At 50.0% G+C, this 12,632-nt stretch overlaps 3 protein-coding genes across 3 annotated transcripts; 2 read left to right on the plus strand and 1 right to left on the minus strand.

Moving 5' to 3' along the window:
* Positions 1 to 7,136: 7,136 nt before the first annotated feature.
* On the plus strand, positions 7,137 to 8,916 carry LRP88_02062 (major facilitator superfamily domain-containing protein; the record flags this gene model as incomplete). Its single annotated transcript, XM_083238733.1, has 3 exons — positions 7,137 to 7,418; positions 7,482 to 7,715; positions 7,801 to 8,916. The coding sequence occupies 3 exons, from the start codon at positions 7,137 to 7,139 to the stop codon at positions 8,914 to 8,916; spliced, it is 1,632 nt and encodes a 543-aa protein (XP_083105328.1).
* An 879-nt stretch (positions 8,917 to 9,795) lies between these two features.
* Positions 9,796 to 10,916, minus strand: LRP88_02063 (uncharacterized protein; the record flags this gene model as incomplete). The annotated part of the gene is made up of 3 exons (XM_083238734.1): positions 9,796 to 10,362; positions 10,427 to 10,774; positions 10,830 to 10,916. The coding sequence occupies 3 exons, from the start codon at positions 10,914 to 10,916 to the stop codon at positions 9,796 to 9,798; spliced, it is 1,002 nt and encodes a 333-aa protein (XP_083105329.1).
* A 582-nt stretch (positions 10,917 to 11,498) lies between these two features.
* LRP88_02064 (cupin domain-containing protein) lies at positions 11,499 to 12,080 on the plus strand (the record flags this gene model as incomplete). The annotated part of the gene is made up of 1 exon (XM_083238735.1): positions 11,499 to 12,080. The coding sequence occupies one exon, from the start codon at positions 11,499 to 11,501 to the stop codon at positions 12,078 to 12,080; it is 582 nt and encodes a 193-aa protein (XP_083105330.1).
* Between the last annotated feature and the right edge of the window lie 552 nt (positions 12,081 to 12,632).

The following is a 12,632-nucleotide window of genomic DNA, read 5'->3' on the forward strand; positions in this document are numbered from 1 at the left end:
GGGGTCTTTGAAACCCAAGGGGTCGATGGTTTAGCCACCTCCTCAGGCGGTGTTGGAGTCCATAGCTACACATTAAGCTTCGAGACCATACTTTCCGGGTCAAGAGGAACAAGCCCGGCCCCTCTGAAGGCTAATTTGATATTTTTTTGTGTCATAGTGGCCTGAAATGCGGCGTAGAAGGCCAGAAAGAACTCAGTCTTCGAAACGTGGGTTATAGAGCATCTGATCAAATGCTTAATTTCTCGACCGTAAGTATTCTTAAGCACGCTAAAGCACCCGATGTTAAGGGGCTAAAGCAGATGAGATAAATGAGGTGGTATATAAAGCGTGATAATATTATTATCCTGGCAAAACCTCTCAAAATCGATAAAATAATGACTTTTATGGCTATTAAGGATTAAGAGACGATAAGAACTAATTAATCAATTAGTTATATACCGGTCAAAGTGCTTTAGCCACTCTAGACCAGTCTCGTTATCGGTCCAGCCATTTTGGGTCATCGCAATAGCCTAATCGCCCGGGAGGTTGCTTTCTCGGTACCAGTTAGCGAGGTGATATTGGCCCGCGCCGATGATAAACGGCGGGATCGCCTAGCCTTCCGCATTGATCGCTTAAATGACTATAATCCATTCCCGGTTTCCAGGCTGTACTGATTTTAGCTTTCTACGCCTATCTATGCCTATGACGACTATTCCGCTTTGAATTATACCTATTATAAAGCTAGTCTCATCAAAGTTATAGATATCTTCTAATCAGATGCCATACTTCGCGATTACATTCGCCATAACCGTAAACTAGTTACGAATAATAGTTGGATCTTCGCACTTAGCTCTCTAGTAGTCATATTTCTAAAAAAAATGCGTCTTAAGCTCTAGGTGTCGTCTAATAAAGTTATAAGCCCAGCGCTTGCCGATAGGTAGCGCGTCGCGGTCGGCGAGTAATCAATTAGCCATTTCTTCAACACTACGTAGTCGCGGGGGAAATCCTCGCGAATCCAGGTCGAGAATGAACTAAATAATAATCTATTCCTCTAGATTAGATAGTTTGCGTGATTTAGGAATCTAATCACATCGAGATTGAATGCCATTATGCCGGCGATATAAGGCCCAATAGTTAACTTAGTATAGCCTAGCAGCGCCTCGGAGACTTAAATTTAGGTTATTTTAGAGAGCTTAAAGCACAAGAAGGACTTAACATTTAGAATAGAGTTAAGGCATGATTTTTAGTTAATAATTAATTGATCAAATGGCATTAGTGATGATTAAGGGATTTTTAGTGCATATACTTGTTTGGTGCACATGCTTATCATGTACGTTATTATAATTTATTTAAGAGTTAAGTTTATTAAAATACTTTTTTAAGCCTATAGCTATTTTATTGCGGCTTTTATTAAGCTTAAGAATGTTAAGATTTAGTGCACAGTATAGGTGCGTCGCATACTTAGATGCGTCGCATGTTTATCATATACGTTAGTAGAAGACTTACTCTTAGCTATATTATGAAAGATTAGACCTCTCAGGGAGTCTTTAACTGCTATAACCACCGCCGTCATCCACATCCATGGGATACTTCCGCTTTCCTAACGCAGAAGAAGGAGAGACATCAGCTGTCGTGTGGAGAGAATGTAGCCGGCTATAGTGTACCAGAGTCTGTGATCAAAGAGCGCGGTCGATCCCGGCTATAACAATGGTATTTCCACGCAGGGCTGGGACGTTTCTGGTGGGCTGCGTACGGCGACGTGAGCTGATGGTTGGACTCTTGAGCCCGGGGTGCTTCTTCTTCGGGAGTCGATGCGAGGGCGATCACGATATCGAGGACGGACGACGAGATGCTCGGGCACGATTTGGCGAGATCGGGGTCATGGCTGGAGACTGATGAGAGATTATGAAAGAAATTAACGGACTGCCTGAATCTTGAGAGAGGGTACTGAGAACAAAGAAACATGTGCGAATATGGCCACGGCACAGCTCACGTCACGCTTGCCATAGCAGCGTCTCATTCAAGGCAAAGCAGTCTGAGTCTGAAAGCTTCTGTCACATTTTTCTCAGTTCATTGACAGGTCTTGACGTTCTTGTTCAAGGGAATGAGAGTCACGATATTCAGACCGGGATAGAACTGTTGTTGTGGTTGCGAGGAGGTCACCTGACTTTACGCCACCAGCCTCAAGGCACCCAGCCAGTCAAGCCACAGCTACCAGCCCGGCCGCCGCTAGTGATTATGTCAGCAACCAGGTCGGACCTGTCACGTGACCTTGTGATAATCCAAGCCCACGGCTTCAGGGTAGCCAATGCACTTATGATACGATCCCGTTGGGGGAATGGGCGGCTTGCATTGGATATTAGGCAGTTCTAATGATGTGAAGCTCAGATAGGGCAAGTTAGATCGGCTGCGCCGAGGAATATAACATAATTGATTGCAAACTCATAGAGTGATGCTTAGAAAGCGAATGATGTTTTGCAAATAAAGAGACGGCTAAGAAGCGAGTAAAGCGTATGATGTGAATGATTCCCCCCCGCAAAGGTGGCCTTACAGAGAGAACTAATAATATAATGTGAGAGAGGAAAATAGTGCATGCCGATGAGGAGAACTCATTTAGTGAACTAGCGGTGATGCCCATGAAGCGATGCCCTCAAGGCAAACCCAGTGACGCTAGAAGCGAATGATAATGCTACTCGTAAAGCAATCGTTAGGTGTACCACCATCCAAAGGATAAAGTGACGGACAAGAGGACAGACTTTGTTCATGATAAGAGAGCTAGAGGCGGGCCCTGTAATGAGGTATTAACACCCTTGGGCAGAAAACCTCCGAGGAAAAGGATTCCTTCATTCGCATGCATGATGACGTTGACTGCTTATGTGAACTCATTGTCCTTGGCTATTGGACGTTCTGAAACACTCGGCACTTCTTTGCAAGCAGATGTGATTAGTCACTATGCAGTTCGTCACAGCACAGAAAGAACCTCTTCCCCAGAAATAGGTGCATCACCAACTGGTGCCTCTGTGTTGAGAGGCTCTGACTTTTGATTGGCCACCGCCCCTGTAATACAGCCACGATCTAATATAGGATTAGTGAGTGCTCCTTTGATGCTCTTCGCAATGACCTCACTCCACAGGTACCGTGATGCCCATAGCATCAAGCTCATACGAATATAAGCGTCGAGTACAACGAACCTTGATTACCCCATATCCATCTCAACGTCTAAGACCTAACGCAAACCACCTAGATGCAATCATCACAACGTATCGCCATTTGTCCAAGAATACCTTTTGCCGTCACACCAGAAAGCACTACTTCGACCGCTTTCGTTCCAAGTTTCGCTTCCACATCTACCTCGATGTACGCAACGCTATTACCGAGCATGGCGGCCTCCCAGTGCTTGAGGCCCTCGCCGACCACTGCGGACCCATCTTTGGCAGGGACTACCTGGGCAAGGTGCTGAAAGTCAAGTTTGAGCGGCAGTGCCGACTCCTGGAGAAGATTGCCCGAATGAGACTAGATACGCAACCATCTCGGCAGTCAACTTCTTCCTCCGACCCTTCTCCTGCAACTAGGCAGTCGTCACCCATTACGGTTGAGGAGAGTATTCGCAGTGGACCTGATTCTTTGACCGGGAATCCTTACAAGGACGTTCTCCCGACGTCGAGTTGTAGCCCTAGAGGCGGGAAGTAGGAGGAGAAGGAGGAGGATATGAAGATGGACGAAAAGTATTTGGAGATGCTAGCTGATGAGCTTGGGACCGGGTTGAGCGTTGAAGAGCTTTAAAGCGAATTGGAGGTATGAGGCGAAAGAGTGATATAATACGACTGAAATGGCCTGAGACGCGATGGAAACTTGATGAGACATGATAAAGTAACGCATAAACAATGAAGACATCTAACTGCACCAAGATCTCGAGAGGCACTCCGTGTAGACTTGTACGAGTAGAAAAGATCGATGCGGCACAATGAACAGCAAACCAGTCCGACAGATTGAATTCAACACGGCAGAGGCCGACAAAACAAAGCCATCTTTACAGCTCCCTATAATCTGGCACACCCCCAAGGGACCGAACTAAAATGGCGCGCTACGCTTTTTGGCTCAGCCCGCATTTAACTAAGCTGATATCCCTTTATCAGCTAAGATTAGCATACATCCATGCGGAATCCAAGGTCATCCGAAAGGAAGAAGCCACTCCCAAATACGTCATCTAGCCACCCAGGATCTTGGTTCCACCAGATCGGCTCTAGCCTCTCTTCCCAACTGTGATCGGCTGGGAGCCTGTCCTTTGCATCTGCCAACTTGCCATCAGAGCCCATTGACGGCTGGTCGGTGGCGCCAGGGAAACCTAGTGTTTGGATATCTGGTAGTTGAGGACTCGTTTCCCGGTTATTCGAGGCAGACGATGTCTCCAATGGGTCACCCGTGGCGGTGTGACTGAATCGCCCTTGGACTCTCAGCCCGCCAAACCTTTGAAAATTGTTGTTATTGGCGACATAAGTGCGGATGTGACTTGAAAGATCCGGCCATGTATTCGCATCTCGCTTGTCAATGTTAGAAGCTTCTCCACCATTGCCAGGACCCGAATTCTGTTTGGACAGGTCTGCTCGTAGGGAGGCAGTGAGCGCCTGGGCTTGGGCAAATTGGCGTTCCATGTCTTCATACTAGGTACTATTGGTCAGGAAGCCGCAAAACAATCTTTTACACACTGCAACATACAAGTGGCTGTAAGGTCATCCAATACTTCCTAAGCTCTCCCGTGAGATGAAGATGGGCTTTTGTGCGTTCAAACCATTGGTAGTTGAGCGAACCGAGGGCGAGGCATCGACGCAGTTGGACGGCAGCGCACACGTAGGCTCCGTATCCAACCATGGGCCACAGTTTTGAAATGGGTGCCTTCCACGATATGTATTGTTCCGTCATAGTAGTCATTTTTGTGGAGTGTTCCCAAGCTTGCTCGGCTGCAAGTCGCAGCATCGACCGTGAGAAATTTGGTGTCTGCGTGCGGCAGGACAGAGCGGGAACTACCGAAGAGTGTAGATAAATGAGGCAGAGTTCGTAGATGTACTTCAGTGAGAAGATGCGACTTAGCTCGGCTGACGGGGGTCTGGGGACTCCACTAGCCAAGATGTGCTGTTCGTAGTGAGTCATATGACTGGGGAGATCTTCCAGCCTCTGATTTAAAGAGCAATATTTTGCAGCCCATTCGGATGGACTGCCGTTGTTCCCATGAACTGATCGGACAAACTGCTGGACTTCCCACCTAGTGCCCAGTCAGACCAGCTCTGAAAGTGTCGTCGATTACAACTGACCAGAGCCCTTGGACCACAATTAACACAGAGTTGAAGCCAACCTTGGCTCCGTTATCTGGCGAAACGAGGCCCCCGTTTTTGTCTAGAAAATACGTGAAGCTTCCGGCAGAACTATTGTCGCCATCGGCAGGCAATGGACAACCATTGACATCGGTCCAGCAGTCGACCTGGAACCGTGAATTCTCCAGGTTGGAGCATTCAGTGAGCCAACATGCCCAAAGGCACCGCATCCCCAGGTCCTGCTCGCTAGTCTGGTCGGTCATGGTGTTGTCAAAGTGGATCTGGTGACATTGTAGCAGCCGGGAAGCCCGATAGGCGATGGCAACAAAGGATGTTAGCTTCACCAAACTATGATGAAAGATGCGAAAGCAGAATGTTGGAGATACCTGTGTGCATGCCTGTTCTCGTAACTTCAGCTTTGGCAAACCAGAAGAGAGCCAAGACCTGGCAGGTCTGTACGAGCGCCAGGCACGGCTGGTCAGCTTTCATCAGAGCTTGCTGGCCGGCCTGCTCTGCCCACCGCTGACCGATCACTCCCCAGTCAGCCAGGGAGACTTCTGTGATGTCAATTTCCCCTTGAAAGACCCCTCCCGGAACGGTAGGGAGAAATCTGGGCTGCGTGTCAGTAAGAGTCGGAGGAGGGATAAGAGGTGGGCGATTTTGAACCGACATACAAGGATGCGAACGCAAAAGTTGCAAGAACAACATAGTTGCAAATCTTGCCGGCCGTATAGTCCTCCATGAACTGCTTTTTGCGAAATAGAAAATCAGCCTGATAGTGCCGTTCAAAATATATCTCGAACAGGAATAGAGCTACTTCTTTTGAGACTTGAACAGTGGTAAATGTATCCTGGCTCGGATGTATTTGGCGCGTCGAGGCTCCCATCTCTGGCTGAACCAGGGTTGCTCGACTCTCATGAGCTCCCCGCCCACATAGAACCATGAATTCATCCCTCGTTGACCTGGTTTGATCTCCTGGTGTGGCAGGCAATGCATTCTGTGAATCCAAGTCTTGGGCACTCGATGGCCCAGAGTCGCCAAGATGAGGCCGTGGAGCTTGACCTGGAGATGCAGTCTGGTGAAACTCTGACCGTGAGGTTCTTTCCCGTGCCCGCTCGAGGGCGAGTCGCTTCCGATCTGGTGGGGTTGGATAGTAGCACTTGGTCTCGACTCGTTGACAGCGACGGCATTCTGGTCGCTCACGACTACATCTGAGCTTCAATCCTGTCAGTGATAGTCGATGCTGGCACACGCAGGAGCCGGGCGTGCCGGACGCTGGTGGGGCCCAACCTTTTGCTTGCGACAACGGAGACATGCCACAGCTGGTGGGTCTTGTTGTTTGTCCATGATCCAGGAGGTCGATCGAGAGGGTCGGGCATCGGCGTGGATGGGTGTTCGGGAGAGATACCACGACTCAGGCCTTTCGGACAATGCAGCAAGCATAAGAAGAGGGACTGGAGGAGCAGCGTGCGACGGTCGCGGCGGTGGGCGAAGGGAGACGGCGAACCGTGAGACCTTCGGGCCGAACGTGTGGATCATGAGGGGCTCGAGAAGCCAACCTTGTGATCCGAGCCATCAGACCAAGCGGGGCCACTGGGCTTGAAAAGATGGGGTAAGCGAGTGCGGGGAAATTAGCTTCGGTAGAGGTTTCTGGGGCCCCAGACGGCAAATTGACATAAGTACTGTACCACGTTCTTTCATGATCCTCTGTATTGATTTAAAGTCATTCTTCTTGTGACTTAGTTATCCAGACTCTATTCTTTCCTCTCCTCACTGCACACCTTGGAGTTATAAGCGATATCGAGACAAGACTCAAGCACCTTTGACGCATCTTTTGACATTGTTATCATGGAAGAGAAACGAGGCACTGAAGCAACGGGCAGAGCCGTCGCTGTCGAAGATGTCGAGATTCAAGGTGCTGGAGTCTTGCTCTACGAAGAAGACGGCCATGCCCGCAAACTACCCGTCCCCTCATCCGACCCCAATGATCCCCTCAACTTTGGAGACGGTCGCCAGCGTCTCATCCTCGCGGCTGTCTGTGTCTACGGTGTCGCTGCATTTGGCACTATTCAGTCCACTTCACTCTTCCTTGGCAACCTCGTCGGCGAATACAAGGTGCAGACGCACGGTGTAAGTTGTCTTGGACCCCCCTCCGACGATTCAGACGCCTCATCTAACGCGGCGTGAACTTAGGCGTTTGATCCGAAGCGTATTACAGAACTCGCTAGCTATCCCTCGCTGTGCATGGGCCTGGGGAATTTCTTCTTCGTACCTCTATCTATGGCACTCGGTCGGCGTTTCGTTTTTATCCTCAGTAATATTCTTCTCCTGGCTTCTATAATCTGGGCCGCCAAGTCACAGTCCTTTGAGTCTCACCTCGGAGCCCGTTGCCTACAAGGTCTTGCCGCAGGAGTCGCTGACTGCCTGGTATGTAGTGCCTTTTCCACCTGGTTTCTCCACCTGCGCTGCGCTCGCATACACATTTGATAAGGCCGGGGCTGACAGGTCAAAGCTACCCATCATCGTCTTAGACACATCATTCCTCTACAAGCGAAGCGCACGCCTCATAGCCTACTGGACGCTGACCGCCGTTGGTTCGTCCTTGCTCTTGGTCCCCGTAACCTTCATCGTCGAGCATGCTAATGGCGATTGGCGAGTAAGCTATTGGTACTGGCTGGCCTTCACATCCTTCTCTCTGGTCGTCGTCGTCTTCTGTGTGCCGGAGACTCTGTTCGTCCGCCACGCAGCTGAGGTCAGCGGCAGGATCCACGCTACTGACGCATATGGTACCCACCGGACCTTTGCTACAGCTGAAGCTGCCCGCAGCGCTGGTTTCGAGATCGAAGGCGAGCACTCTGAACACGGCGGTCCCAAAACGGCCTCCTATATGCGCCAGTTTGGGCCCATTCAAGTTCAGCCTTCACCTGCCGCCCGGTTCCTCGGAGCGTACAGGGATATCTTCATCTGTATCTTCGTTCCCGGGACATTTTGGGCCTTGCTCTTCAACAGCATGGTTTTCGGGGGCGTTGTCGTGCTGAGCCTCACCTACAGTGCGCGCCTCGAGATGCCGCCCTGGAACTTCTCCCAGTCTGCGGTTGGAACAGCCCAGGCGGGAGCCGCCCTTGGTGCCCTGTTTGGTCTCGCCTTTGGAGAGATGGCTGAGCCCATCAGCTGTTACTTGAGCCGCCGCAACCACGGCATCCGCAAGCCTGAGCATGTCCTCCCAAATTTCATCCTGCCTTTGTTGTTGTACTTCCTGGGCATCATCATCTACGGCGTTGTGGCTGCGGATCCTCAGAAGTACAGCTGGGTTGGCATACACGCTAGCTTCGCTCTCGTCTATTTTGGCTTCATAGCTATTTCGGCGCTGACTAGTGTTTGGCTTGGCGAACTACTTCCGCATATGTCGGGTCCCGCGATTGTGCTAACTTGTGGAGGTAGAAACGCCATCTCATTCGGCTACACTGGCTCTTTCAATTCTTGGGTTGAGGCCGTTGGCCTGAGGGGGACTTATGTCTTGTTTGGTGGCATTCTCTTTGCCCTTGGTTCTCTGTGTATCCCCTTGTACTTCGTGAATGGGCGCATTCGCAAGGCCATGCAGGCTGTTCCGTGGCTCAAGGCCCATTAAGGAGACCGGATCTTTGTCATATGCACGCGCGTACCCCTCTCAAGGCTGCTTCTATATCTGCAAAAGATGCTATCGTGAGTTTGTGTGAGAAGTAGTGATCGCTTGAAAGAGGCGATGGCCACAATATCAACATTGCACTTTATATCCTAAGCAATTCAAGATTTTATCAAGACATATGTGATTAATAATATTTACAAGCTTCCCCGCGCATGCCGTGAAGCCTTTTCTCGATGGTCAACTATCACGTTAGTAACGGCAGTGATGGGTATTCGAGGGTTGTAGAAGAACTGTCTGCACACTTGCGTGCTATAAACTTCACCTCCTCGACTCGCTCTAGGTGGTTCATAATTACAACCTCGAATAATAGGCGCCGAGATTATCTGTGACTATCAAGATTGAGTGAAATTGACATTCGCGACAAAAAATTCATAAATCAGTTATAAAATTCTGGATCATTCATCTGCCACCAGACCCAGCAGTTCACCACGCAAGGTCCCAAGTCCCACCGTCCGCCCGGCGGTCCAGACACTCATAACTACTTCATCTCCATCCTCGAGAAACGTAAGAGTTTCATCTCCATAACTACCCATAGATTTGATTCCACCTTCCGTTAACTCCAACAGGCATCCCAAAGTGCGAAGGGGCGGAGAATCATTCTATATCATCATTAGCACACATAGGAATGACATAGGTTCGAGGAATGAACCGCAAGACTGCCACGTACTGGGGATGATATTGTGCCAGTTCCAACAAGGTCGCCTGTGCGAAAGCCGCAACCGGAAGAGGCAAGGTGTGCAAGCATCTGACCGGGCGACCAGCGAAGATCGCGGAGATTAGAACGAGACGTCAGAAGGGGTGCTGTGCTTTTGGACTTAGGCCCTAGAGGCAATCAGCTTTCCTGGCCCCCTCAATCTGCATCACGGTATACTCACTGAACACAGACACCTCCACCTCGAGATCCCACGTAGAATTCGTATCGTCATGACGTAGATGTTGCGCACCAGTGGGACCTCCTTCAGACAAGTCTACGGCCGTGGAAGAACACCGAGCCCCCTCCAGCGCGTCAAGAGTGATGACCCAGGGTGATATGCTGGTAGCGAAGGCCTTGCCACTAAATGGCCCAAGAGGTGTCATCTCTGTAGCCTGGATGTCTCTTGCTGACCAGTCGTTCAGTACGACAAACCCGAAAATGTAATCATTGGCCTCATCGGCAGTGATGGTCTTGCGCATGGGAAGAGGTCGAGAAATGAAGATGCCTATTTCAGCCTCGTAATCCATCTTTTTGCTAGGTCCGAACGACACCGAGGAGTCTTGTGGGTTCCTTATGATTCCTCGCGGTCGATGGATTGGCTCGCCTTCAGTCACGACCGACGAAGCTCTGCCATTGTAGCCTAGAGGCATGCAGTAGTGGCTGGGAGGTGTTGACACCCCGGCAAGCCTGCTACACTAGATGTAGGTCAGAAGACTTTTGCTCTGATCAGCAGGTGTAGACCTGGTATTCCACGCTTACGTTATCGACATGAACATCCGCACACGAGAAATCCGTAAAGCCTCGAATATCGAACGGCAGATGCATAGTAGCATCTTTCATGGGAATGAAAACAGCTTCATTCCGCGAGGTATCATTGAAAAGCGGCGAGTTGCCGTCGCTCAGCCACTCTATGAGAGTCTTCCGGAATTGTGTCCTTGTCGCAGCCGGCAAGCTGGCAAACCTGCTGAGATCACCATTTCGGAATAGAGAAGCGTCGCCGAAGATCGTCAGATCCGTCAAGCATGCATCATCACAGTAAGGAGACTGTTCTAGGACGGACAAATCTATTATAAAGTCGCCAATGGCAGCGCCAACACGTCTCTCAACCTGCAAAATGGTAGCGCTGTGTCCAGGCAGGTTTGAAAGCAAAAAATGCACTCACCTTGTTTGGTGTGCTGAAAATTCCGAAGGGAATATTAGCTAGGGTGAAGGGGCTGTCAGGCGAGACTGAAATCGGCCAGGATACCATCTTGTTGGAGCTGGTAGTGTGTGAGGGTCTGTCTTGGTTAACTTCTCTTGATGGCGTGCCAGCGTGGCCTCTCTTCTGTCAGTTTTGCGACTCAACACATACGATACTGACGAACAACGTCGTCTAGAACGCTGGCGGGTTGATGTATCTACATAAACAGGCGAAAGTGGAAAAACATACCAAGACCCCCGAGACCACCTCGGAGGATTCTCATTCGAAAGCCCCAGATACGGAGGATCCGAGAACCCCCAAGTACATTAGGTTCAAAGTTACGGCCCGACCTCTACAATGACTGAAGGCTGAATAAGCATAGGTCGGACCGAAACAAACAGGTCCGGGTTTAGGAGTCATATTCGGACCGAACTAACACGGAGGACCCGACACTCCACTTTGGCTCCGACCCCTTCCCATTCGGAGCACATTATCAAGGACGACCGAGGTCTTTGCCAGTAATCGCCTCGGATCCATGCTTCTTTGTATAATAGTAACGTTAGAGCAGCTTCACATCACTCCAACATAACCCGCAACCCTTCTCTTCTCGTCCGTCTTCTAGCGCATCAGCAATCTCCTCTCCAGATCACCATGACAGCTACGGAGTACTTTCAAAGAGGTTCCTTACCGCAGCCGCGTCGCTTCATCACCACACACGATGAGTCTGGGAAAGCAATCTACTCCACCAGCTTACCAGAGCCGGTTCCGTTCTGGACAGTTGGTCACAAAAATGAGCCCGTTGGCTTCGGACTGGCCTACGCTACATCATCGGCGCCCGTCCGGTTGGCTGACGACGAAGACCTCTCCGACTTCCGCCATATCTATGAGCAGCGGAGGAAGATGGGTCTTGTCAAGCGCAGCGGGTCGGTCCTGCGGTACGTGGACTACCCGCCTCGAGCTGGAGCCTATTCACCAATGCATCGAACCGTGAGCTGCGACTATGCCATTGCCCTTGTTGGCGAGATGGAGTGCTTGCTGGATTCGGGTGAGAGCCGCGTCCTCAAGCCGGGCGATGTGCTGATTCAAAGAGGTACCATGCACCAATGGATCAACCACAGCGAGTCCTGGTCTCGGATGTTATATGTGTTGATTGACGCAACCCCGGTCGATATCGAGGGCAAGCTACTCGGTGAGGAGCTCGGAGGAATGGAACATGTGCCTGGTTCATCTTAAGGGTGACTTATATAAGGAGACCAGGGAAGCCAGTGGAAGGGAAGGGAACTTATTTCGCCTGCTGAATGCCGATTGCTGAGCGAGACCTGGCTGTACTAGATAGGGTGTAGATAAAATTATACCCTTTTCAAGCCCTCTAATCTTAAAATCCCCTTATCTCTCTACCTACCCCGCCTTTAAACCTAGGGGTAAGTATTTACATAACGTACATGATAAGCAAGTGGGACAGTCAAGCAAGCGAGACAGAAATCTTATAACGTACTTGATAAGCGAGTGTCTCAGACAAGCGAGTGTCTCAAAAATCCTAACCTTCCTACTAGAGATCACAATAAAAACACTATAAACTATTCGATCAATTCAAACTACTCACTATACTCTTCCCCAGATATCTTAATTACTACCTGACAAGTCCTTGAATTATGCCCGGGCTTGCCGTATATACCATAGCGCTAAACACCCGGTCTAACTGACCTTTCTCGACCACTACTCCTCGACGATTTGGCCACTACCTACGCATCCACATCTATTTAATTAATTACTTGCCTTCCTTCC

The sequence above is a fragment of the Fusarium phalaenopsidis genome (assembly GCF_050370095.1).
Source record: "Fusarium phalaenopsidis strain FUZ10S chromosome Unknown contig_32284, whole genome shotgun sequence".
Taxonomy (NCBI): Eukaryota; Fungi; Ascomycota; class Sordariomycetes; order Hypocreales; family Nectriaceae; genus Fusarium; species Fusarium phalaenopsidis.